The sequence below is a fragment of the Rhopilema esculentum genome, chromosome 7, assembly GCF_057945365.1.
Source record: "Rhopilema esculentum isolate cy_ngs chromosome 7, ASM5794536v1, whole genome shotgun sequence".
Classification (NCBI taxonomy): domain Eukaryota; kingdom Metazoa; phylum Cnidaria; class Scyphozoa; order Rhizostomeae; family Rhizostomatidae; genus Rhopilema; species Rhopilema esculentum.
The window spans coordinates 11,745,001-11,770,803 of record NC_142821.1 but is presented as its reverse complement, the minus strand read 5'-3'; the positions used below and the strand labels follow the sequence as shown (position 1 = coordinate 11,770,803).

The window sequence follows — 25,803 nt, the reverse complement described above, 5'->3', positions numbered from 1 at the left end:
AACTTATCATGTCGCGATTAACAGAATCTGTTACAAAACCATTTTTAAAATTGTAGCATGTGTCACAAAGGTTTCAAAGCTGCGAGTCCGACAAACTAAAAGTTAATTTTTTTTACTTTTAAAACAGTAGCTTTTGCAGTTTATAAATCAAAAGTGTTTTTGGCAATGGTTTGAAATTTCGTTTAATTGATTTTTAACTTTAAGAAAACGCCTAATGGCTTCACAAAAGTGGTTTGAATTCCGATCGCGGGGTTGTTTGCGGCTTCCATTACTTATCTATCAAACCTTATTTGTATTGCCAATTTAGGACTTACCGCGTAGATGTAAGACTTATCGCATAAAAGTAGGATTTATCGCATTTATCGCATGTATTTAATTATATACAGATGCATATACATATGTTTATATTTTTCTCTACATTGCTATTATGTTAGTTACTGGTATTGCGTATTGGTATTACGTCAATTACTAGTTTCGAAACCAATAATCACATTTTTTCCAAATTCGTTGCTGTTCCGTTAGTTGGTATTAATTAGCTTATTTTAATTATTCATAATTAATCTAGAACATGTTTTCCAAATTTAGGAGATAGATACATCGATATACAATATGTACATAGAAAAAACCGTGTACCCAAATGTGAATGCAGGCATATGTGCTTATAGGTATTGCGGCTATTCATCCAGTGTGTATAGAGATATGCATTGCAACTTATCCATATATCATTGATGGAATAAGTGTAAAATAGTAACGATAAGAATTTAACAAATTACTATTTGAATTTACAAAAGGTGTGGTACAATTTTTAAAAATTTGTAAACATTCTAATACAATAATTGCAAATTTGCAAATAAAACGGCCTTTAAAAAGTTGGCAATTTTCTTGACCGAATTTAATAAAATTCATGAAATCTACTACTCAGTTCTATAAAAATAACAGATTGAAAAAAATTCTTTCCAAAATTTCATCATTTACAAGTTGCTGCTTATTAACAAATGCATGCGGATGTTTATAGCTTTACATAAGAACGAGAGCCATTTATGGTCGATTCAAGGACTTTGCTCCTTTCAACCTTTGCTATATGCAATGACCAACGATACTATTTAAGAAAGTCAACTTAATAGTTTCATAAATGAATATCATCAAATATTATAATCCTAAGAAGGACCGAAGAAGCTTGGATTCTGTGGTGGCGGTTGATTTGTTGATTCCATGCTAGTTGAATACGGAGGTGGAGCCGTTGGGTAGGTACTGTTTGATACAATGGCTGTTTGGTAATCAGGCGGTGGTATGGTGTTGATATCTGGTGCCACTCTTGCTGTATGCAGACGAAATGGTGCTAACCCTGCTGGTGGAAGAGAGGCCTTCCCTTCACTGAAAATGACAGCAGGCTGAGTCATATTCTGCTCCAGTGACTCCGTATTCTGCATAAAGGCACCATTTGCTGAGGTATTGGCGACGATGTATGTTGCTGAGGTAGCAGTTTGAGAATGGCTTGTTTGTATTGCTGTAGAAGGCACCTCAGAATCATGCGATCTCTTGCAACAACAAAGAACGACAGTGATGATAATAAGTATTATGAGGACAACACCGACGGCTCCACCGATGTATATTCCAGCTTTGCTTGCACTTTTAGAGGAAGACCCGTCACCTATAGAAACAAATTTGTTATAAAAAACGTTTCTGCAGTTAAAAACAGTGCATAGTCTTTCGTAAGAATATAGTCTAAAAGCTCATATGGTAACCAATTCAACAGTGTGACGCTGCGACTAGACTTTGTATCTTGATGCTAGACTCATAGTTCTGTTCTCTTTTTCTTTAGGTTTATAACGAAGCAACACTTGAAACAAGAAGTTAATATCTTTCTTTGATTCTAAGGCAAACTTACAGCTTGTGTCAGGCTAGAATAGTTTAAAAATAATCTTAGGTTAATAATAAAACTCTTTCAGAATATTGCGGCCAACGCTCAAATTGATCAGAATCTTAGTTGAAAGAGGACAAATCGGAAAAAGATAAAACATATCAAAATTAAAATGTAACTTATTTCATTAATGTTAATCATATTCAAAAATTATATTCTGGTGGTGTTTTTTGTGTATGCAGATATTCTTAATAAAATTAGATGCCTAACGAACACATGAACAAGTAAATGTGTATGAACAATAAAAGCAAATAAAATACCGACACAAAACATAAATGAGATTACCTGGCATACAACTATATCCACTCCCCGTGAATCCGCTATTGCAAATGCATCGGTATGATCCGGTCCCAGATATACATGTAGCATTATTACTGCAACTATGTGTTCCAAGTGCACAGTAATCGCCATCTAAAGGTTAAAAATCCATTAGCATTACCAAAAAACGGGAATCATTTAAATTTTCTATGAAAATTCGCAACTCTTTCTTTTGTTGATTAAAATCCCACTTGTTTAATACTGACAGTTAGATTTTATAACTGAAAGATATATTAAAAATGAATCAAATTGTTATCTGGATCGAAAAGAAAAACTTCAAATTAGCAAGCTATAAGTTATCCGTATCTTTAAAAAATTGATATTAATCCTAACAAACGATTTAGCAAATAGCCGTAACAAGCTTCACAAGTGGGTGCTTATTGCACATCCTTCCAAATCCCAAAAAAATTTGATTTACTGTTGAAAAAGGTAAAAGGTTAGAGACATTAAAATTCTTGAGGCTTGGATAACATTATTTCCGACTATCAAAATTGTTCTAGAGCTTCAGTGGCGTCCTAGGCTATTTCACTTAGGGGGGAGGAAAGGGGGGAGGGAAGGGAGGAAGTGCTGAGAAAAATGGAGCCCTTCATAACCCATATTGTTTTCAGTGTGGTCGGAACGAAATTCATATTGGGGCCTAGCCAGTAAAAGCCAAGCTGTTATTCAATATCATAATTATTATATATCTGAAGAGGTTGAGCATGGCTTTCAAAAAATTAAATATTTCACAACATACTAAAAGTATCAAACGTCAGAATGAGGGTCCGACAGAACACCCCAATTGAGCAGAATCTTCGTTGAATAAAAAGAATTCTCAAACTGATAAAATAGAGCTGAATGTAACTTATTTCTTAAATGTTACTTATAGCCAAAATTTTTATTTTGATAGTTGTGTATTTTGTGTATGCAGACGTTCTTTACTATAATTTGATGACTCACGAACATTGATAAGTAAATGTGTATGAACAATATAAGCAAATAAAATACCGACACAAAACATAAATGAGATTACCTGGCACACAACTATATCCACTCCCCGTGAATCCGCTATTGCAAATGCATCGGTATGATCCGGTCCCAGATATACATGTAGCATTATTACTGCAACTATGTGTTCCAAGTGCACAGTAATCGCCATCTAAAGGTTAAAAATCCATTAGCATTACCAAAAAACGGGAATCATTTAAATTTTTTATGAAAATTCACAACTCTTTCTTCTGTTGATTAAATTCTTACATGTTTAATACTGACAGTAAGATTGTATCGGTGAAAGATATATTAAAAATAAATCAAATTGTTTTTTAAATCGTAAAGAAAAACTTGAAATTAGCAAGTTACATGTCATCCTTATCTTTAAAAATTGATATTAATTGTAATAGACTTTTTAGCAAAAACCGTAACAGACTTTAAAAGTGGGTGCTTTTGCACATCCTTGCAGGTCACCAACAGTTTGCAATTTAATTTTCAGACAATCACTGTCAAAAGTTTTGGAGCACTAAGGTCAGTTTTGAAAGCGAAGTCAGACCTCACCACCTCTTTCTAGAAATTTGATTTACTGCTGAAGAAAGAAAGAGGTTATTGATACTATATTATTGAGCCTTGGATAAAATTATTGTAGACAATCATAATTTTTCTAAAGCTTCAGTGGTGGCCTAGCCTATCTTGCTTTGTGAGGGGGAGGGAGGAAGGGGGGGGGCTGAGAAAAATGGTGCCCTTGATAACCAACATTGTCTCCTTTGTGGTCGGAACGAAATTCATATCAGGGCCTAGCCAGTAAAAGCCAAGCTGTTATTCAATATCATAATTATTATATATCTGAAGAGGTTGAGCATGGCTTTGAAAAAATTGAACATTTCACAACATAATAAAAGTATCAAACGTCAGAATGAGGGTCCGACAGAACACCCCAATTGAGCACAATCTTCGTTGAAAGAAGAGAAATCTCAAACTGATACAATATATAAAGAGCTGAAAGTAACTTATTTCTTAAATGTTACTTAAAGCAAAATATCTATTCTAACAGTTGTTTTTTGTGTATGCAGATGTTCTTTTTTAAACTTTGATGACTAACAAACATGAACAAGTAAATGTGTATGAACAATATAAGCAAATAAAGGACAAAAAACATAAATGAAATTACCTTCTCTTTCACAACTAAACCCGCTTCCCGTGTATCCACTTTTGCAAATGCATCGGTATGAGCCCAACCAAGATATACATATAGCATTAGTACTGCAACTATGGGTGCCACTTGTACACTCATCTTCAAGTAAAGGTTAGAAATTGATTGGCATTGCCATTAAACGGTAAATATTTGAGTGTTTAATGAAAATTCACAACTCTTTTTTCTGTTTATTAAAATTCCACTTGTTTAATACCGACATTAAGATTTTATTAGCCAAAGATATATTAAAAATTAATCGAATTGTTAGCTGGATCGAAAAGAAAAGCTTCAAATTAGCAAGTTACATGTTATCCTCATCTTTAAAAATTGATTTTAAATGTAATAAACTTTTCTGCAAAAAAACCGTAAGAGGCTTTATAAGTGGATGCTTCTTGCACATCTTTCCAAATCACCAACAATTTGCTGCAAGTAACTTATTTCTTAAATGTTACTTACAGCCAAAAATTTTATTCTGATAGTTGTGTTTTTTTTTTGTGTATGCTGATGTTCTTTACTAAAATTTGATAACTAACGAATATGAACAAGTAAATATGTTTGAACAGTATAAGCAAAAAAAAGACCAAAAACATAAATGAAATTACCTTCTTTTTCACAACTAAACCCGTTTCCCGTGTATCCACTTTTGCAAATGCATCGGTATGAGCCGGTCCCAGATATACATGTAGCTTGACTACTGCAACTATGGCTACCACTTGTACACTCATCTTCAAGTAAAGGTTAGAAAATTTGACAATTATTTTCTAAAGGGGTGGGGGGGGGGATGGTCCTAGCCAATACGAGGAGGTTTTAATTTGTTCATAAGGGAAACGATGCCTTTTTATATTGTGAATTCACCATGACTAACAAAAGGTATTAGAAATGATTTTAGGAATTTTTTAGTTTGATACAAAATTCTCCATCCACCCAAATATTGCGAAAACGAAAAAAGGCGCAACCATTAAGAGAATTAGGCCCACTCTAACTATCTTGTCAAACTCAATTTATGCCACTCGAAAAGAAACATGAAGTATCCCTGGGTTAGAAACATGAAGTCTATGCGTTGACTTAAAAGTCATCTGTCTTCGGGCTATGTCTGTGTGCCCCATCTGTGCATTGACTTGAAGCTAGAAGTCTTTTTTGACTCTGCTGGCCTTCTTGGGACCTAATAACCAGACAAGTCCGTCGTCTAATTGAGTCCTTATCAAACTTTTGGAAGTTTTGCCGCCCTTTACAAGCTTTGGAGCCAAAACAAAAAAATGTCAGCTGAGGGAGTCATGGCCCACCTGGCCCCCTGCCAGACCAACACTGTAGAAGATAAGGAGAAAGAAAAAGGATTATTTAGGAAAAATATTCAATTCTTTTAGTAACAAAGGAAGCTCCTTATACAGCATGGCCGTATAAGGAGCAGTGTACAGATGCTTTTAAAAACTGGAATCTTTTTTGAGTTTGTAGTTAGACTCTTTGCATTGTTAGCCATGAATGAAACTCTTATGTTTGTTTTTAGATATTCGGTGAGCAACCAAATTTCTGCTTAGCAAAAAGATGTGTTTAGTTTTTGGAACAGCAAGATTTATAATGATTTATAATGATACCGATTTTGAAATCTGTGCCACCAGAAAATGATTACGACGTGGCAACGAGTTTTTTTTCCAAACTTATCTTTTACATTAATACTCATCAAACCATGAAAAATATATTCGTAGACCAGAGAATTAGATGCTTGACACAGATAAACATTTTGGATAATTGCAATAATTTCTTAATGCGATAATCTTATTTAAAGACCCTTGAAAACGTTTTGATTGAAAAGAATCATAGAGAAATAGCATCTATTAGTGTAAACAAAAATGTTCTCAAAAGTTATTGAATTTCAGTCCTAAAAATTTCGCTTTATTGAATATTTGTTTGCCTGACACGATTAAGAATATAAACTTGAAAGGTTATGACAAGGATATAGAAAGCTATGGAATGGCAAGGACAAGCTACAAAAAGCTACATATAACTGTTATTGCGTTTGATCAGCTAACCATTGCATGATAAAAATAAAGCCTTTCTTCATTCAAAGACATTAACCAAATAGGGTGTTTATCCAAATTTTTAAACGTGCGGCCAATAAAAATGTCTCTTTACCCCTCCAACCTTCCAGTCCTGACCACTGTTTGTTTGAATATATGAATTATACCTAAAAACCAGACAGAGGAACGTTCAAAAGGATTTTCTAGCTTTGGGGTGCCTGCCTTTCAAGAAAGCATTCAAAAACTGATAGCATCTACTTTACCAATTGAATTGCAAACGTATCCATTCCCCGTGTATCCGCTACTGCAAGTGCATCGGTATGAGCCGACGGTATTTGTGCAATAAGCATTAGAACTGCATTTATGGCTTCCTTGAGTACATTCATTCACATCTGTAACAAAGAAATTCAATGCCATTATCAATAAACGAGAGTCAGTCAATATTTTTATAAAATTTAACAGTTTAGCAAAAACCAAGATTCAAGTTTGCCTTTTTACATTTCTGAATCTATTGGTAAAAGACTAACAGCCACATAAAAAGTCAAATTCTGTGTTTTAAGAACAAACTATTCGGTACAGTGCACCGAGTGCTGGTCGCCCAATACCAAGGAGTTTGAAGCTTTTTAATCCTTCTATCGTGCCTACATATTTGTTATTCATCGAGCAGGGGTAAAATATGCTCCAATGTGTAAAACGAAAAGCTTTAGAATGCCTTAAACTTCTTTCCTTTTTCAAAAATTTTTTCTTTGAATTCTATACTTCAAAATATATTCTAACTATTGACCAAAATCCTTTTACGTAAAGCCCTTGTCAATGAGCCTTTCTTCAAAATATTATATTTTTAGGGAAATAAAACTGTCTAAAGTATCAAATTGATGCAAATTATTTTAATGGAAAAGGGAGGTAAATGCTTTGAGCATATAGTCGTCTTGTAGAAAGAAAAGACTGCTTCGGTCTATTATCATCTAAAAATGTCTTTGAGAAACGTTTTGTCAAAATGATTTTCGAAGAAAGATTTCATTAAGGATTTATTTCCAAAGTCGTTTTTTAGCCTTAGATTTAAGATTATCACCTCACGTTTAAATTTTACACTCGTGTCCAAAATCTTATTTAATTGTTCTAATGATATGAAGACAAAACTTGGACAACTGACTAAATTTTTTAGGCCTAGCCAGTATAAATCAAGCTGTTATTCAATATCATTATCATTTTATATCTCAAGAGGTTTAACATTGCTTTGAAAAAAGCAAACATTTTGCAAAATACTAAAAGCTTTTTCGTTTGACACTCTTCAGTGTTTAAAACGTCCAAATGAGGGTCCAAAAAATACGATGGAAAATATATCATCATCTCAAAAGTTTGATGAAAATATATCATCATGACATCCCCTAATGTTCAGTAATTTCTAGTGACGAAAAAGACTATTTGAGCAATATTGAAGTCTCTCATAATAGACTATGATGCACTTAAATCCTTCATGCTACATAAACCTAAGATATTGTGATTTATTTTCCCAAACTTAGAATTCTTTGATTGTTCTGTCGAAAAAGCACCTTAGGGACAAAATAACTTAAATGCAATTTGATGTCAGTTTTAGAATCAGGGCTCGCGCACAATAATTTTAGCATATCAACCGTTATAAAATGATAAAACCGTATAATAAACGGTGATGGTAAGTAATTCTTACCATTTTTAGTATAAGCCATATAGCCAACCATGATGCCACGATATCCAGTGCTTGTCTGTGGTCTGTTAATGTACATGTAAACGTAATTTTCTGTAGCAGTATACACCGTTGGAAATAAGGTTCCACAGATCAATCCGCTCACACTAGATGCGTAAGATTTTATATCCGATGAAGTTGAGAAGTGAAGAGACGATTCTAAATGTAACATTATAAAAGTCAGTTGCACAATAACATCCTTTTATTTCATTTTAATTGTTGAATAGAAACATTCTCTATGGGCCTTGTTTTTTATTTTTCACTCGATCTATGTAGGAACAAAGTCTACGTTCTACGATATACAATCCACAATCTACAATCTACATTTATCACTGACTGCTTTATAAACATAGTCAGTCTGTTTACAAAACTTTGTTTTTTATTTTTGACAAAGAGTCAAACATGAAACATAATGAAAAGGCAATAAGCGGAAACTAAGACGTCTACTGAACACTTTTTGGAAAGGTAGCAATTTAATTGATTTTACCCAAGACTTGAAAGTATGAATCATTTGTGAAACAGAGAACAGATGATTGTCGGTATAATGAAATGTCCATCACAGCCACACGCACTGCCTTTGAACCTGCGTAATAGGTTCTCCAACACGGGGAGCTGCTCGCGTAGTAACCGTAGGGCCAACCAGAAGAGTATAATGTGGCTGCTTCAGATAAATCACTAATGCTACAAAGTAGAGAACAAGGGAAATCAATTTAAACCACAGATACTTCAGGAATTAATAGCACTTCAGAGAACAAGTAGATGCAGGAATTTACCATTAATTCTGTAAATATTTTGCATCATCAACAACGTTTTAATCAAATTTGCAAAAACAAACATTTTGAAACACATTTAAACTTTTCGTCTGAAACTTTTCAGGATATAACACATCAGAACATTAATCGGAAAACTCTAGACTAAGACCGATAAAGAAAAGCAAAAATATGACCATTTATAATTGCGAAAGGAGTCGCTAGGTGAAAATAGTCTACTTCTCTCTACTCAACAGTGGTTTTTCAATTGAATATTAAAATAAGAAGTTTCTCTCTCACACCATGACACAATTGGTCATATTTTCTATAGAAAAATGACTTCAAATGGGCAAACCTTTATACCTATGAACTCGCATCTTGCTCGGCCAACTCTAATCCACAACTGGGTATACATACGTCCTAGCCTAGAGTTTTCGATCAATGCTCTGTTGGTTTATACCTGGAATTGTTTGATAGAAAATGCTTAAGTACGTTTGAAAACGTTTGATTTTGAAATTATTTTCAGCTTTTATACGACGAAATTATTATTTTAATCAAGGTCTATAACATTTCATTTGAAGCAGAGCTATATACTGACAATGACAATTTTTGCAGAAAGTTTAGGAGTGCTGAATGTTATTTAAAACATATTTCATTATATGATGGTCATCATACAATATTGTAGTCCTGGATAAATGCCAAAAAAGTGATTTGTATTCTGCTTTTCTTTTGATTCTGCTAAATAGTTAAATCTGTATTGATTTAAAGAAAATTTACTTCCTGAATATATGAAATAGTATTGGAAAGAATGCATGAACAAAATCGGACGAAAAACACGAAAAAAGAAGGAAATGCAAACACACTAGCATGTGCTGCTTGGGTATCCATCCATTGGTGATCCTGACTTGCTCTTTAACTGGTATGTCAATGAAAAGCCGGACCGTGTTCTTGCGCTGTCTGATTTGAAGACGATCTTTGCGTATCCATCATGGGAATACATGTTGAATGGCTGTGTGTCGACCATATTATCAGAGCAATATCTCCCGATGCTTTTAAAGGATCTGTAATAAAGAAAGATGTTTGTTTATTGAGAAGTTAGAAAACTGTTCTTCAGTGCTTTAAATCAATGTGATACAATTTTGGATCATACAAATGCCTGAGCATTTATTAAAAATTTTGGCTTTAATTTGCGCGATTATTGAAAGAGGGAAGTATTGGGACGGAAATCAAGACAGGTACGGGTTTTGGTTAGACTGGCTTTTTGCATCAATAGCATAATTCCAGAATGTGCTAGTTGTAGCAATAAGTACGTATTGTATTGGTCATGTGTATATGAATTCCATGTTAGTATAGTCTCATCCTAACACGCTGCAAGAAGTCATTAAGATGAACTGCAGAAATTCATTTGTACAGTGACTAAACTGGCTTAGCATGTAGAACTGTGACCGCATTTAATTTCAGTTGTACAACTGGCCTAGTCATAAAGTTTTATATAGCACTTCAAATTACGCCAGGAAACAAAGTGTCCAGTATCCCAGTCCAAAAATAGCTTTTGGGGGCAATTTTGAAGCTTGATATGAATTTCATCGTATTCAGCATATCAGATTATGTGCTTGCATCAAACCTCCTGCTATTATCCTAACATGGACAATTCTACTGCTAATTTGGTTACCCAGGTTGCTAGATTTTTATGCAAAATTTTTTGTCTATTGAGGGGGGGGGGGGGGGTACCAGGTATCCATGCTGAATCACGCAATCACGCTTTCACGGTACTAGAATTCCAATTTCAGGAATACGCCCCCTAGAAGCTCTTTGAATTTTTTAAAAACTATCTAACAGAAATAGTTTTTTCTTGGCAGAGCCATCGGCATTGTACACTTTGAATAATGGAGACATTTATCTGGTCTGGTACAGGAAACCAAGACTTTCTGTGTGAAAAACGCTGGCAGAACGCTTGTAAAACTCAATTTCGAAATTCGCTTGCAGCACTCATATTCACGCAATCACGCCATGAGTAATGCTGATTCACAAATCACGCGTGAATGTCTATTCACGCATTTACACATCATAAAAATTTGTGCCACGAATTCATGCATCGAAAATACGTTGATCACGCAATCACGCCAAAATGCCTGTACTTCCCAGCTTCTAAATGCCTTGGCTTCCCAGCTTCTAAATGAGCTGGAATGCTTATGTTTGCTCGTATAAAAACTCAGAGGGGGCGTTTTAAACGAAACTATGCTCATCAAACATGAAAACATGATCGGCGAAAATCTCAGAAATGCGAACAAAGTTTTGTTAACTCGTTCGTTAAAAATTTATATATTTTCTCAATTCTATTCTGTGCAGGGCTGCATGTCATACCTCGTGAGAAATGCTTCAACATAGTCATCACAAGAAGGTAGTTTCCCTTCAATGTTGAATGATATCCATTCGATTTCCAAGTAGTAACTGGACGACGAGTTGAAACTAGCAGGTTTTATGTCGAATGAACAGTATTCATCATTTGAGTAGTTGAGCCTCGACAATGTTTGCAAATAGGTTGTCGCATAATTTGTCGAATTATAGCACACTCCACTGGCATTTTTAAGCAAAATTGCTAAAACATGCCACAAAAGAACGACGCTTGATTTCATTTATGTAAGGCTTCGAACATAAATGTTGTCCATTAATGGTAAACTTGTAGTTTTCCACAAGGTCTATCAAAAATCCTTTTGAAAGATGGAATAGGAGTATATCAACCCCCGGCATTAGATTATAATGCGGCAGCAATAGCCTAAAATACCCCCCGCAGAAAGGTACAATGCCTAATCCATGAGCCATTATCATCACGGCCTAATCAATGAAAATGTAGGAAGTCCAAAGGGATACCATAAACAAATCAGCATTTAAAATCAGCATAATAGACAAGAATCAGCATTCAAGCAAAGCTTTCCAGTGTCGAAGTCGAAGTGGATGGTAGATATCTTACTCGTGAAAAGGGTCACTAAACCAGAGTCACTAAACCAGCATTTTATTCCAGTTGGTCCAAACTGGGCAAACAAAATTATTTCTCAGACAGTTGACGATTGTCTTCAGAATATCAAACCAGTTAAAAAAGAAATGGAATTGAAAACGATCTATGTATGATGCTTTTATAGCTTGTTTATATTGAATGCAATCAAAGTCAGTAGAAAATTGACTTTTTATTGCTTGTATAAAAACTCAGAGGGGGCGTTATAAACGAAACTATGATCATCAAACATGAAAACTTGATCGGCGAAAATCTCAGAAATGCTATTGACTATGATGCAATCAAACAGCTGAAAAATTGAAAAGCAGCTGGTCCAGATAAGGTACCCATAACTGTTGTCAAAGACGTGGCAGACTTTTTGTCAAAGCCTTTGTCGATGATATACAAATCATCTTTAATCAACGGCAAATTCCAAGACACAAGGAAACTTGTAAGAGTAAGTCCGATATTGAAATCGGGTTCCAAAAAAGATGTAAACAATTACAGGCTAATTTCGATTATTTCAATTTTTCCTAGGATTCTGGAGAGGATAGTTCACGATCGGTTATTTGACTTCCTTCTTGAAAATAACATAATCAACAAGAATTGGTCATCGATTTATAAAGATGAACTGGTGCTGGAAAATAAAGAATAGTGTTAGTTCGCCCCTGATATGAAAAGATGGTTAATTCGAGAAGAGATTCCTAAGAAGAAAAGAGAAAGCTTTTATGGTACAACAAAGCCAAAGGTGTAGTTTCAAGATCGCTTTTTCTGGACCTCTTTTAAAAACATTGTAACTCAAGATTCAAAGATCAAGAGAGAGCAACGGTATGATGACTTTTTTTTCTTAGAAGATCGACTGCAAATGGCGAAAACCTGACTGCAATATTTCTTTTCATGAGAATAAATTTCGCTGGAACTGAAAAAAGAGAATAAAAATTGGGAAATAATGGATAAAAACCAGGAGTTTTTAGCACTAAAGGCTAAAGAAATAATCATTGAATTGTTTGTCCTTGTTACTTCAGTTCTTAAATGTTTTAATGACAGAGAAGGACCATTTTTAAACTCTATTTCTAATCAGATCGTTTTGGTCTGTTTTTATGAATATTCATCTGGTCTGAAATATTTTTAGTTTTCTGCTGTTTGTTTGATTCTCATTCTGAAAACATACTTTGTACTGTTAATACCATTAACAATCGGAACCAGATAAAAGAGAGTCTTTTAAATAGTTTAGGGTAACATGGTGGATTTTCTTTTAACTTCATCATTGATAAATATACCACCAGGTTAAATCTTTTAGTTTAGAGTTGAATTTTTTACATTAAAAAGAAATTCAAGAAGTATTAGGAATATGAAATCTGAAAAAGAATTTCTAGACTACGTCATCACTCAAACAGAATGAGATTAATCATTGTTAAAAAAAGTAAGAACATAAAATCTGGTAGCATTAACAAAATTTAACTTCTGCTATCAAATATCATGCAACTATTTGCAGTGTTTAGGGTTAGAAGGTAAAAACGGCGTTCAAAATTTTTTTTACCAAACTTAATCAAGTTAAAAAAATGTAAAACTCAGTTTTATAAAGATAGCAGATCAAAAAGAATTAATTCCAATATTTCATCGCTTACAAGTCACTGCTCATTATGATATGGATGAGGATGTATATAAGTTTTACATAAAAACGTGAGCCGTTTGCGGTCGATTCAAGGACATGGCTTCTTTCAACCATTGCTATATACCATGCAAGTCATTGAAGTTACCGCGATACTAGTTAAGAAAGTCACTTTAATAGTTCCATAAGTGAAAATCATCAAATATTATAATCCTAAGGAGGACCGAAGTAGCTTGGATTCTGTGGTGGCGGTTGATTTGTTGAATACGGAGGTGGAGCCGTCGGGTAGGTACTGTTTGGTACAATGGCTGTTTGGTATTCAGGCGGTGGTATTGCGTTGGAATTTTGGGTCATGCTTTCTGCATATGAAGGTAAACGAGACAACGCTGTTGGTGGGTTAGAGGCATCCCCTTCAGTAGAAATGACGGCTGACTGTGTCATTCGCTGCTGCAAAGACTGCGTTCTTAGCAAAACGGTTTCATCGTCTGAGGCATTGGCAGCAATGAATATTGCTGAAGTAACGGCTTCGGAATGATTTGCTCTCTGTGATCTCTTGCGAAAACAAATTATGGCAATGATGACAATAAGTAGTAAGATTACACCACCTACGGTTCCACCAATGTATATTCCAGTTTTATTGGCCGGTTTAGAGGAAGACCCTTTACCTACAGATGAAAATTGATTTCCTAATTTATTTCTAAATTTATTTCTGAAGGTTCTATTGTGAAAAAACAGTGCTCAATTTTTTGTAAAAGTTCAGTAAAAAGGAATATTAATGCTCAAAATAATCAGAGTAAGGCTAAAATGCTTCATTGCGAGATGCTTTGCTCATTTTTTAATTCATGCAAAGCAAAACAACTCTCTCTTTCAAGCTTTTTATGTACATCAAAACAAAATTGTGTATATAAAATGAAACACTCTCTTTACTCTGTGAGTAACCAACTCTATCTATGACTAGATCTTGTAATTTGATCCTACATTGCTTTTATTACTTAAGGTTTTGGTGAAGCAACACAAGAAACAAAAATTGAATCTTTACTTCGATTTTACGGCACATTTACACCTTGTGTCAGAATAGAACAATTAAAGATTAATCTTGGGCTGGAATATTACTCAAAATAATGTGGCTCAGCGAAAAGTCAGGTATTGTCTTAAAAGAAATGTGTTTTTCAATCGCTGGAAGAGCAAAAAGAATAATGGTGAAATGCATTTAATAATACTCCAATTGAGCAGAATCTTAGTTGAAAGAGGACAAATCTAAAACCAATAAACACATTAAGATTAAAATGTACCGCAAATATATCCATTCCCCGTGTATCCTCTATTGCAAGCGCATCGGTATTTTTGGAGCGTATTTGTGCAATAAGCATTAGAACTGCATCTATGGCTTCCTTCAGAACATTCATCTACATCTGGAACTTAGAAATTGAACGGGATAATCAGTAAACGAGAATCAGTCAAATGTTTTATGAAATTTCAATAGTTTAGCAAAGATGAAAGTTGCCATATCGTTCTTCTGAAATCAAAGTTTACATTCATACATTTCTGAATCTTTCTGTAAAAGACAAAGAATTAAAAAAAGCCAAATCCTATGTTGAAAGAATAAAATATTCTGTACAGTGAAGAGAGCCTGTTGATGGTTGCCCAATGTCAAGCAGTTTATGCCGTTCTATAATCATCTTAAATATCTTGAAAACATTTTTATCGCAATAATGTATAAACAGAGATTCGATAAAGGATTTATTTCCAAAGTCGTTTTTTAGCTTTACATTTAAATATATCACCTCACACTCAAAATAAATTTTCTTGTCCAAAATTTTGCCGAATTGTTTAAATGACTTGAAGATAAAACTTGGACAACTGATTTGAAATTTTAGGCATAGCTAGCAAAGATCAAGCTGTTATTCAAATTCATTGTCATTTCATATCTCGAGAGGTTGAAAATGGTTCTGATAAAAGCAACCATTTCACACCATACTAAAGGTATAAAACGATGGAAATCGTGTCCAAAAGAACACGATGGAAATATATCACCATCTCGAGAGGTTATCAGAACGTTTTCTAAAATTCAGTACTTTCTTGTGCCGAAATAGTATACATGAGCCATATGCAAGTCGATAAAAATATATTTTGATGCACATGAATCCTTCATGCCACATTTCTTATGATATTGCGGAAATCACTTGCCGAGACGTAGATTCCCAGTTTTTTCTGTCAAGTGAAAAGCAATTTAAGAGACAAAAGAACTTCCAACGTTACTTGAGGTCAATTTTTGAATCTTGGATCAAGCATAATAATTTAACCATATCGACCGTTATAAAATAATAAAACCGCATAATATATTGAAACAATTAGTAATTCTTACGAGTTTCATCATAAGCCATATAGCCAGCCATGATGCCACGATACCCAGTGCTGTTAAATTTTCTTTTAAAGTACATGTAAACGTAATTTTTTTTAACAGTATACACGGTTGGAAATAGGGTTCCATAGATCCTCTTGCTTACACATGTTGCACGTTCTGCTATGTTTGACGAAGTTCTGTAGAAACCGGAAGATGCTAAAAGTAATATTGAAGAAATCAGTTGCACAATAACATCTTTTTCATCAAATTGTTTACAATCTATCAAAATCACAAAAACCAACAGTAACAGGGTAATTTTGAATTTTGAATAGGAACCTTCTAACGAGCTTTGTTTTTTATTTTTTTCTCGATCTATGAAGGAACCAAATCTAGGTTTTACGTACTATGTTGTAAGGTTATCAGAAATTGGCTGATATATGCATGTGAATTTAGGATTTATGAAGCTGTGTAATGATAAATTGATGCTAAAAGAAAAATAATAACACTTTAAACAAAATGTTAAAACGAAAGGAATACTTATAAAAGTAGGATTTACACTGCTCTAAAACATAGCCACACAGTTAACAAACATATGTTTTCATTCTTCACAAAGAGTCAAACAGGAAACACAATGAAAAGGCAATAAGCAGAAACTAAAACATCTACTGAACATATTTTGGAAAGGTAGCAATTTTATTTATTTTACCTAAGACTTGAAAGTATGAATTAGTTTGGTAACAGTTGAGCGACGACCTTTGGTATAATGAAATGTCCATCACAGCAACGCGTACGGTATTTGTGCCAGCGTAATAGGTACTCCTACACGGATGGCTGCTTTCGTAGTAGGTGTATGGCCAACCAGAGGCGAAGAAAGTGCCTGCTGAATGACTACCCTTATGACTACAAGGTAGAAAAAAATTAACCTACAAGGTAGAAACCTTTTTTAACGAAAAATATTTCACAAATTACGAAAACATTAAATCATAACAAGATCAGAAATTTATCATTAATTTTATTGATGTTTTGTATTTCATCAAACATATTCTAACCAAACTTGAAAAAGCAAGCATTTTGAAACATATTTATGCTTTTCGTCTAACACTTTTTAGAGTTATAAGGATCAAAAGATCGATCGAAAAATTATAGACTAAGAGAGAAACGCAATTAAATGACTTTTAAAAATATTGTCAAAGAAAAATACTGCTTCTCTATAGGCAAAGGTGCTTTATTCATTTGAATATAGAAAGAAGGATTTCCTTTCACATACAATGACATCATTGGCAACTTTTCTATAGGCAAGCGGACATGAATGGGCAATCCTTATACTTATGTGCATGCATTTTGATTGGCCAATTTCATTCCACAACTGGGTACGCATACTTGATAGCATATGTTTAGATCTATATTCTAATGCCTTATACCAACAATTGTGTGAGACAAAATGCTGAACCCTATCCAGACTAGAGGGGGCACAAAGTGCCCCTCCAATTGGTTTTTCTTACATAACTTCACGAGTTTCAAAGCAATACCCCTCAGACCTCTTGAAATTTAGGTTTAACCCAGTCTGACATATCTTCATATAAAATATTATTGTTTTTTGTTAATCAGGGGGTTATGTAGGGGTGTTTTCAAAGCTAGTCAAGTAAAAAAAGTTTAATATGCCACGGATTTGCAGCTAAAGTAGATACATTAGTGAAAATTAGTATCAAGGCATTGACTTTTGTCTTTTTTATGATTCTGATCAGAACATGCAAATTCAACATTGTTTTCTATGGTTTTTTGCTGCGCATGCGCGCACATTTGTTGACAAATTTCTAGGTGTTAATTTGAAAAAAACTGCAAGTTGATGGAATGAGCCAAGACAGTATAGATTATTTGTCTGCTTAGGCATTTAAAATGAACTTGAACTAATTTTATCATCTAAAAAATTGTTATTAACTTCATTTAGTTATATAAAAGGAACAATAACCATATACAATTGATGTTGAGTGCTTGTGTTGAAACGACAAAGATTTTGAGAAATAACATTAAAATTGTGTCATTCTTCTTGTTTCTGTTAGAAAATGCATTAAATTTGCTTTTTTTAAATCTTAGCCTTGTACTTGGGAAATTTATATGAAATTTTAAATATTTTCTAAAATTTTAAAAATTTTTGCACCACCAGGCCGCCATTATGATGACGTCATCGCTGAACCACGTGGCTTAAAAATAAAACAATAGTGTATTTTTCCATCGTGTTTTTTCGGAACCTATTCTGACGTTTTATGCTCTGAGGAGTGTCAGACGAAAAAGCTTTTAGTATGTCGTAAAATGTTTGCTTTTTTCAAAGCCATTTTCAAAACAATAGTACTAAAATGCGAAGAGTAGTTAAGAGAACCATCATAACAAAGTTCATAGTCCTAGCAAGAAGGAGAAAGAAATTATGGAGGGGGGCACTTTGTGGTCTCCCCAAAGTTTCAAAAAGCCTATTCTGGATAGGGCTAATTCCGTTTCAAACTGTTTAATATTTTTCCAAAAAAATCCATTTTAATACAACCAAAATTTTATTTTATTCACAGCTCTATAGCATTCCATTTTAAGCAAAGAAGCGTTTATAATGAAAGTGAAAATATCGGCAGATAATTTAGAAAAGCTGAATATTAAATTAAAAATATTTGAATATATGTTAGTCATCCTCTAATATCTTATTTCTGGAAAAATTCCAGAAAAATGAAAGTGGTTTAAGAAGCTGTGTTTTTCTTCACCTTGGATTCTGCACCATCTTTAATTCTTTATTGATTCAAAAAAAACACTTTGTGAATACATGAAATAATACTGGGAAGAATGCATGAACAAAATCAAATGAAAGACACGAAAAAAGAAGGAAATGCAAACTCACTAGCATGTGCTGCTTACTGGGAGTCCACCCATTGGTGATCCTGACTTGTTCCTTAACTGGTATGTTAATGAAAACCCTGGCCGTATAATCGAGCTGTCTGATTTGAAGACAATCTTTGCGTATCCATCATGGGAATACATGTTGAACGGCTTTGTGGCCATCATGTTGTCAGAGCAGTATCTCCCAATGCTTTTGAATGAACTGTAATATATAAAGATTTGTTTTGAATAACAAGTCAATAAACTATCTTTCATGACTTTAAATCAATGTGATACAATTTACCGCATTTAATCATTCAAAAGCCCAAACATTTATTAAAAATGTTGACTTTAATTTGCACATTATTAAAAGAGAGGCGTTTTTAAACGGAGCGTGGTTAAGAGATCAAGACAGGTAGGTGGCTTTGGTTAGTTTGGCTTTTGGCATCAATATCATGATTCTAGAGTGTGCCAGATGTAGCAATAAGTACGCATTGCATTGGTCGTGTCTGTATGAATTACATGTTAGTATAGTCTCATCATAACACGCTGCATGATTTCATTAAGATGAACTTCAGAATTTAAACTGCTTGCTAAGAATGAGCATCCAGAACTGTGACCACATCAAAAGTTGTCATATATTTCAATTATTTTCAGTTGCAGAACTTCCTTGTGATTCTTACAAAACATTTTAAACCAAGGCTAGGGAATATACAAGCTTCCCTGTATAAGGAATTTGTTTTTGCTAAAAATTTATAGATTGCCTGTTGTTTAATCATTGGGTTCACAACTTTCTTGCATTTTGCAAAGTCTAACAGGAATTCAGGGCTACAATCAACTTCTTTAAAACTTAGTTACAGGGGCGGATCTAGAGCAAATTTAATGGGGAAATTGGTAGTGGAGGTGCTGATAAATTTTCAGAAATTTCTGACAAGAGTACGCTTTATGCAACAATTTCAAACCTTAACTACTGACAAAAGGCTCCCTATTCATTTTCTTAGTACAAGCATGACTGAAGGTTTCTTATTAATGTCTCTCTTAATGAACAAAGTTTCCGACTGAATATTCGATGCTCTGCCACAGTGGCTCCAACTCTGTTAGAGTACTCTGCAAAAGGGGGCTGACTTGAATGCTTTTTCCTTATTGAAAATTCGAATTTCGGGGGCCTAGAAAATTTGTTACTTTTGTTTTAATTTTGGAGTATGGCTGTATTGCTAGAAAGTACTTTAATGAATCGCCTAAAATACAATAGTGCATCATTATTGCAAATAGTAAGATTGATTGTTTAGGCGTGACTTTTAAATACTCCCAAAGCGTGACTTTTCTAGCAAAACATGAACCATTTTCGGAATAAACAACGTAATTTTGAGGTTATTTTTAAAGTAAACTAACCTATAAATCTCAGAAACTTTTTCACCCTTTTCCCATTTTTCAGAAAGGACGCACAATTTCTAAAAGGGCACCAAAATTGCTTCAATTTGGTGAGGGAAGCCCAACTACCCATAGTTGCCCCCCCCCCTCCCTTAAATCCGCCACTGCTTGATTATGATCGCATTTGTTTATACTGCCATCCTAACAGTTCAGTTTCCGTCTCTCAATAAAATTTTAGTTCCTTTTCTAATTGAATAGGGATGTTCATGTCTGCACAACAAGGTGTGAGAACAAGAAAAGAGCAGCTTTAAAACTGGCTTTTTTATAAGCTTTATAAGCTTCTTTAGCATTTTTTAAAATTCAAATATTTTCAGAATTCTATTCTGCGTATGGCTGTATCTCATACCTCGTGAGAAATATTTCGACGTAGTCAACGCAAGAAGGTAGCTTCCCTTCAATGTTGAACGATATCCATTTGATTTCCAAGTAGTAACTGGACGACGAGTAGGAACCAGAAGGTCGGATGTAGAATGTACAGTGTTCGTTATTTGAGTAATTGGTCCTTGACAATGTTTGCAAAGATGTCGTTGCACCATAGTACCAAAAGCACTTTCCATTGGAAACTTTTAACAAAACTGCCAAGACATGCCAGAAAAGGACGAAGCTTGATTTCATTTTCTGTGAGTCTTTGAACATAAATGTTTTACATTATCCGAAGTTTGTAAGTAGAGGATGAAATTTTGAAAGATTGAATAGGAAAATATCAAACCCCCGGCTTTATACCTGTTTTCCAATAGACACAATATATATTGCGCAAAGCGGAATTTCTTTTGTTTCTGAAACAAACTTTCAGTGGAGACAATAGTCCTAGACACTCTTTGAAAGTCGAATGGACAAAGGTCGAAGGCTACTTTTGCTGACAGGGCCATAAATCTATCATATGATTTTGGAGGGGGAGGGGGGGGGGTGTCAGCAAAGTGAATAAATATAAAGCGTGCAGTGGGTCATGGCATTTGTTGGGGAGACGAGTTAGGGTAAATCCGTAAGGTGTAGGTGGCCCCCCGTGAAATGAGTAGGTGCACATGCGTACTTTGCATTTCACAACAGATAGGCAAAGGAGGGAACTTATACAAAAAATAAACAACGTAGTCCAGCATTGTTCTAGCAGGTTAGATGCGCGTGCGTACCTACTCCTCGTAGCTAATTGGTTCGGACAAACCACTTACGCTTTTGTTCTAAACAATGGAGGATTGAGGGGCAAACGATTTAAAAACGGAAGTCATAATTTTTTAGATTTCTCAAGACTTTCTGCTCTATAGAAGGCATTTACAGATATTCCTTAGAACATTGGACTTGTTTTATAACTTGATGGATAATATTTTATAGAGACGGCCCCACACAATTGAACCTTGGGAGCTAAGAATCAAGATTAATAACGTAGAAGGACCCACCATGGTTGGGAACAACGCGAATAAAAATTTTCGAAAGTATACCTTCTAGAAAGGCTAAAAAAGCATCCCCCCTTACTAAACTTAATAAGATACTAAATCGCTCAGGATAGAAAATTCGACAAACACAGATTATTGTTTATTGAGCGAAATTGTGGAGGGGAAGAGTCATGCTTAAATTCTAGTGACAGACGTTTGAGGGTTGAGAGGGAAGGGACGCTGTTGTATTGATTGGTAGAATTTTACTGCCTGAACAGAAAAGTGCGTCTTCCTTATTTTGAAGCCATGTTAATACAAATAAATGAATACATTGTAATGAAACAGAAAGTGATTTACGAACAAGAAGCAAATGATAGACAAATAAAAGAAATATACGTAAATAAGTTAGTACATAGGCCAAATAAAATAACAGTTTCCTCTCTTTTTATTTCATGCTCTGTTTTCGAAAATAAAGCGGTAAAAAAGAGCAAAAAATTTATATTTTGTAAAAATGATAAAAACCACTCTTTTTACAAAAATAACGGCCATCAGGAAAAGTCAACTTGCACTTGACACCATGACTTAGTGGCTGAGGTTTATTGCAATAACACAGAAAAACGTAGTTTGGTTTTTATCCAGCTACCAGGAATTTCTTTCTTTGAAGAAAAACGAGAATTATTTTTCAAAAAAATCGTTTTGCTCCTAATTTTTTAGGGCTCCAGTCCCCCTCCCCCCAGGAATTACGGCCCTTCTTGCTGAAGAACCTTTTACTAAAGATCAAAAGGCAACTAAATGTGCAAGAAATATTTTGGATCTTTCAGCTATGTCAAGCGAAAAGTGGGATATTTTAATCTGCAAGCGAACGACATCTCTGGCAGAGAACCGTTTTCAGACATTTTCGGATGTAGCCACAGATTTTGAAATACTACTAAGATGGGTTCCATTTTCTATTTCGATACAGAAAACAAAAATGCGAAAACCAAGTAAAGATCCGGTTGCTCTTGGGTTTTCCAACTCGTGTCAAAGCTTTTGATGCAGAACTTTTTTTGAAGAAATTTTCAATACTGGGGAAAATTTGCAAAAAGGGGACAACGAGAAATGACCAAAAGAAGCACACGGGTCAACGCTGCGGTGAGGTACATCTTAGTCTTCGTTTTTTAAAAAACAGCGAGTTTTTCTTTGTGTTTCAGTGAAATTAGATTTTATAGACCTGTGATATCCTAATAAATTAGATGCAAAATTTTATAACGATGTAGATGTGCCTTTGAGGAAACTGACATGCTACATCATCATGTGAATGCTCACAAATCGTGTACGCTCATTTCAATGATGCTGTGAACATGCTAAGCAACATATAATCTCATCCAAAACCCGTTTTTTCGAAAATCATCTTGGTGGCCCTTTACGCCACTATTGGACCAACGATATTCCTATGTCCCGAACCTTAACAGATAACAAATAACAACCTTTACATCATGATATTCCTATTTCCTGAACCTAAACAGGTTTTAAGCTGAATTTAATTATGCTTTTCTGCATATTCCTATTTGTATTAAAAATGTTTCACCTTAATGTTTAGTCAACATTATTTACAAATTTCATGACAAGATCAATACATCACTACATTATTACATCGCTGTCATCATTAAATTTGTATCAAAAGAAGCTAAAACTTTGAACGGTAAAAATGTTTATTTCAAGAATTTTTAGATAATGTATTGCGTTTAACACATGATATTACAATATAGCTATCTATTTCAGCTAAATAATCATTTTCATTTGTGAGTTATTTAAGCACGGTCGCCTAATCAACCTAGAGTGTTTTTTTTTCAGAGCGCCAGTTTATGTCAGTTCAGTTAGCGATACAAATTAATTATATCTGCCTTAAAAAGGGTTTATTATTACTATCATCATAAATATTATTATTTTAAAACCAAGAAACTTTGCATATAAGGTAGAATATTATGAAATCACGGATCTAACAAGGTTAAGACTTCGTTAGATTCTTCTTGATGGTTTTTATAATTCGATTATAATTCAATAATTTGTCTAAAATCTTTAGGCCTGCACAAACTGGTGTCCTGGCCCTAAAAACCATGTCTGGCATAATGTACTTAAATGGCAATAATTAATTCAAGGACTGTTTTTTAGGTTTTTCTGAAATAGTCTGGGATCTCAATGCTTTTAATAGCACTAGAAGTCGTAGGATTGTGTGTAGGTTCCCGACGCTGCTAGTTAGATTGGAGCAAAGGTATGTGGTAGCTAACAGGACTCAGAGGTAATGTGAATTTAACTGTTTAAAAGGGTTGACTATGACATTACCTTAAATTAAACCACATTTCAAAATAAGTTAAAAAGTTGTTAAAATACTTTCTAGCATAATGCACACCAAGTCTGGTCGGAAGGAAGATCCTGGCTTATTGAGCTAGGAATGAAGTGGATGTGACAGAAAACTTCCTTAGTAGCTTGAAAGGGCCAATAGGTCAATTCCACATTTCATTGGTTGAAACTTGAGCCTTCGAGTTCACGATATCTCACGTTTCAATAAAACAATAGCGTGTAGAAGTTGCTATCAAGATCTCATTTCTATCAGCGGAGAAAGACGTTTATGTTTAGTGATTCACAGAAAATGAACTTAAGCCTCGTCCTCTTGTGGCATGTCTTGTCAATTTGGTTTGAAAATGCAAGTGGAGTGTGCTATGGCTCGACCAATAATGCAACCACGTCCCTGCAAACACTGGCAATGACAAATTACTCGAATAACGAATACTGTGTCTTCTACATTCAACCTTCTAGTTCTTATTCGTCGTCCAGTTACTACTTAGAAATCGAATGGAAATCGTTCGACATTGAAGGGAAACTACCTTCTTGCAAGGACTATGTCGAAGTATTTCTTACGAGGTATGAGTTTGCTTTTCCTTAATGGTCCGCAAAAACCTATAGTTTCTTGAAGGAAACTCCAACAGATTGACAGTGATTTATCATTACTCAGTACAGTGTTTTTCATATTTTGCTAGTTACAAAGGAAAATTTTCAAATTGCTCTCTCTTAGCCAAATGAGAATTTCCTTGTATGTACTTTTTTAGTATATTGTGTAACATTACATAGCGCTAGACCAGACATTGAAGGTTCTTGCAGGTGTTTGGAGGGGTGTAAGGTATAAGCATATTTTTTACGCGTATAAAACGGATTTTTTTAGTGGAATCAGATTCTTGCTGATGTCCGATTTCGACGATTAGGTGGATTCGTTTCTGGATTTTTCGCGATACAGCAAACGGATGCTGGATCCAAAAGAAGCCTGTGGATTTGTGACAAAATGTTCTTGCCTATTTGCACGGTTTCAAAGAAATTATAGATAATTTTTGCACAAGGTAACGTTGTCTATGGCTAATGAATGAATTCATCTATATCTTTTCAATAAATAGAAATGAACTCAATAGTAAACGAAGAACTTCCTTATAGAGATCTGAAAGGTATGCGCACCAAATTTTCAAAATATCCTATTATTGCTCATCTCAACATACACTGTATCCGAAACAAATCTTGCGAACAAAAAGATTTTATGAGCACAGCTCTGCTTGACATTGTGATCATAAATGAAACAAAAATTGATAACACCTTTCTTACAAGCCAGTTTCAAATAACAGACTTTAGACATAAATGCTCTTGGTGGTGAATTGCTAGTCTACTTAAAAAATACAATCAAATGTAAAAGAACTAGCAATTTAGAGGATAGCCTGTTAGAGAACATTTGCCTTGAGGTAAATTTGAAAAAAAGATCTGGTTACTTGTTGCTACTGATAACCCAACCAATTCAAGGTATAAATTCTTTCAGAAGTTACTAATCACAATTCTTGATGAAGTTAATTTGAACTAAAAAATTTCATCAAACATAACTTTATCAACTCTTAATTTATATATTATCGAGACTATAAGAACTTCAGTGAAATGTCTTTTCTCCAGCATTTAACCAGCATCTACAACATGCACCTTTAGAACTTTGTGATAATCCAAAAAGTGCAGAAGACACCATTAAGCTCTTTGAAAAAATCTTCTGTCCCCTTGTTAATACACACCCACCTTTGAAAAAGAGGCTAATAAGGGCAAACAATAAACCCCTATAAGCTGTGCACCAGAAGGCAATTAAACTTATAATAAAACTCAAAAACTGATACAATAATAACAGTACACAAAGTAACTTTGAGAAATTCTAAAAGAAAAAGGAATCATTGCTCTAATTTAAGAGCAAGATTTAATTCAAACTCTTTCAAAATAGTCTGTCAAAATGGCACCAGGAGGCCCTCTCCGATC

At 34.3% G+C, this 25,803-nt stretch overlaps 2 protein-coding genes across 2 annotated transcripts in view; one reads left to right on the top strand and one right to left on the bottom strand.

The window, feature by feature from the left end:
* Positions 1-123: 123 nt before the first annotated feature.
* On the bottom strand, positions 124-20,868 carry LOC135683476 (uncharacterized). The gene is made up of 16 exons (XM_089109296.1): positions 20,472-20,868; positions 18,717-18,917; positions 16,545-16,738; positions 15,860-16,054; positions 14,787-14,912; positions 13,719-14,159; positions 11,255-11,522; positions 9,754-9,951; positions 8,629-8,822; positions 8,106-8,300; positions 6,682-6,810; positions 5,006-5,128; positions 4,380-4,502; positions 3,252-3,377; positions 2,207-2,332; positions 124-1,651 (listed from the first exon to the last, which is right to left on the bottom strand). Exons 1-16 carry the CDS (start codon positions 20,759-20,761, stop codon positions 1,158-1,160), a joined length of 3,423 nt encoding a protein of 1,140 aa, XP_088965422.1. The 5' UTR covers positions 20,762-20,868; the 3' UTR covers positions 124-1,157.
* Positions 20,869-22,992: 2,124 nt separating this feature from the next.
* Positions 22,993-25,803, top strand: part of LOC135683524 (uncharacterized) — a 14,541-nt gene continuing 11,730 nt past the window's right edge. The window contains exon 1 of the mRNA XM_089109408.1: positions 22,993-24,393. Coding sequence (XP_088965534.1) covers positions 24,101-24,393 — 293 coding nt within the window. The 5' untranslated portion in view covers positions 22,993-24,100. The remainder of the gene's footprint in view (positions 24,394-25,803) is intronic.

Excerpts from the sequence above, each read along its gene's own strand:
- LOC135683476 (XM_089109296.1), bottom strand. The coding sequence starts at position 20,761 with ATGTTCAAAGACTCACAGAAAATGAAATCAAGCTTCGTCCTTTTCTGG. Across the intron at positions 16,739-18,716 it reads CCAGTAAGCAGCACATGCTA|TCATAAGGGTAGTCATTCAG; the intron begins GTGAGTTTGCAT and ends TCTACCTTGTAG. Across the intron at positions 5,129-6,681 it reads ATACGTTTGCAATTCAATTG|ATGAGTGTACAAGTGGTAGC; the intron begins GTAAAGTAGATG and ends CTTTACTTGAAG.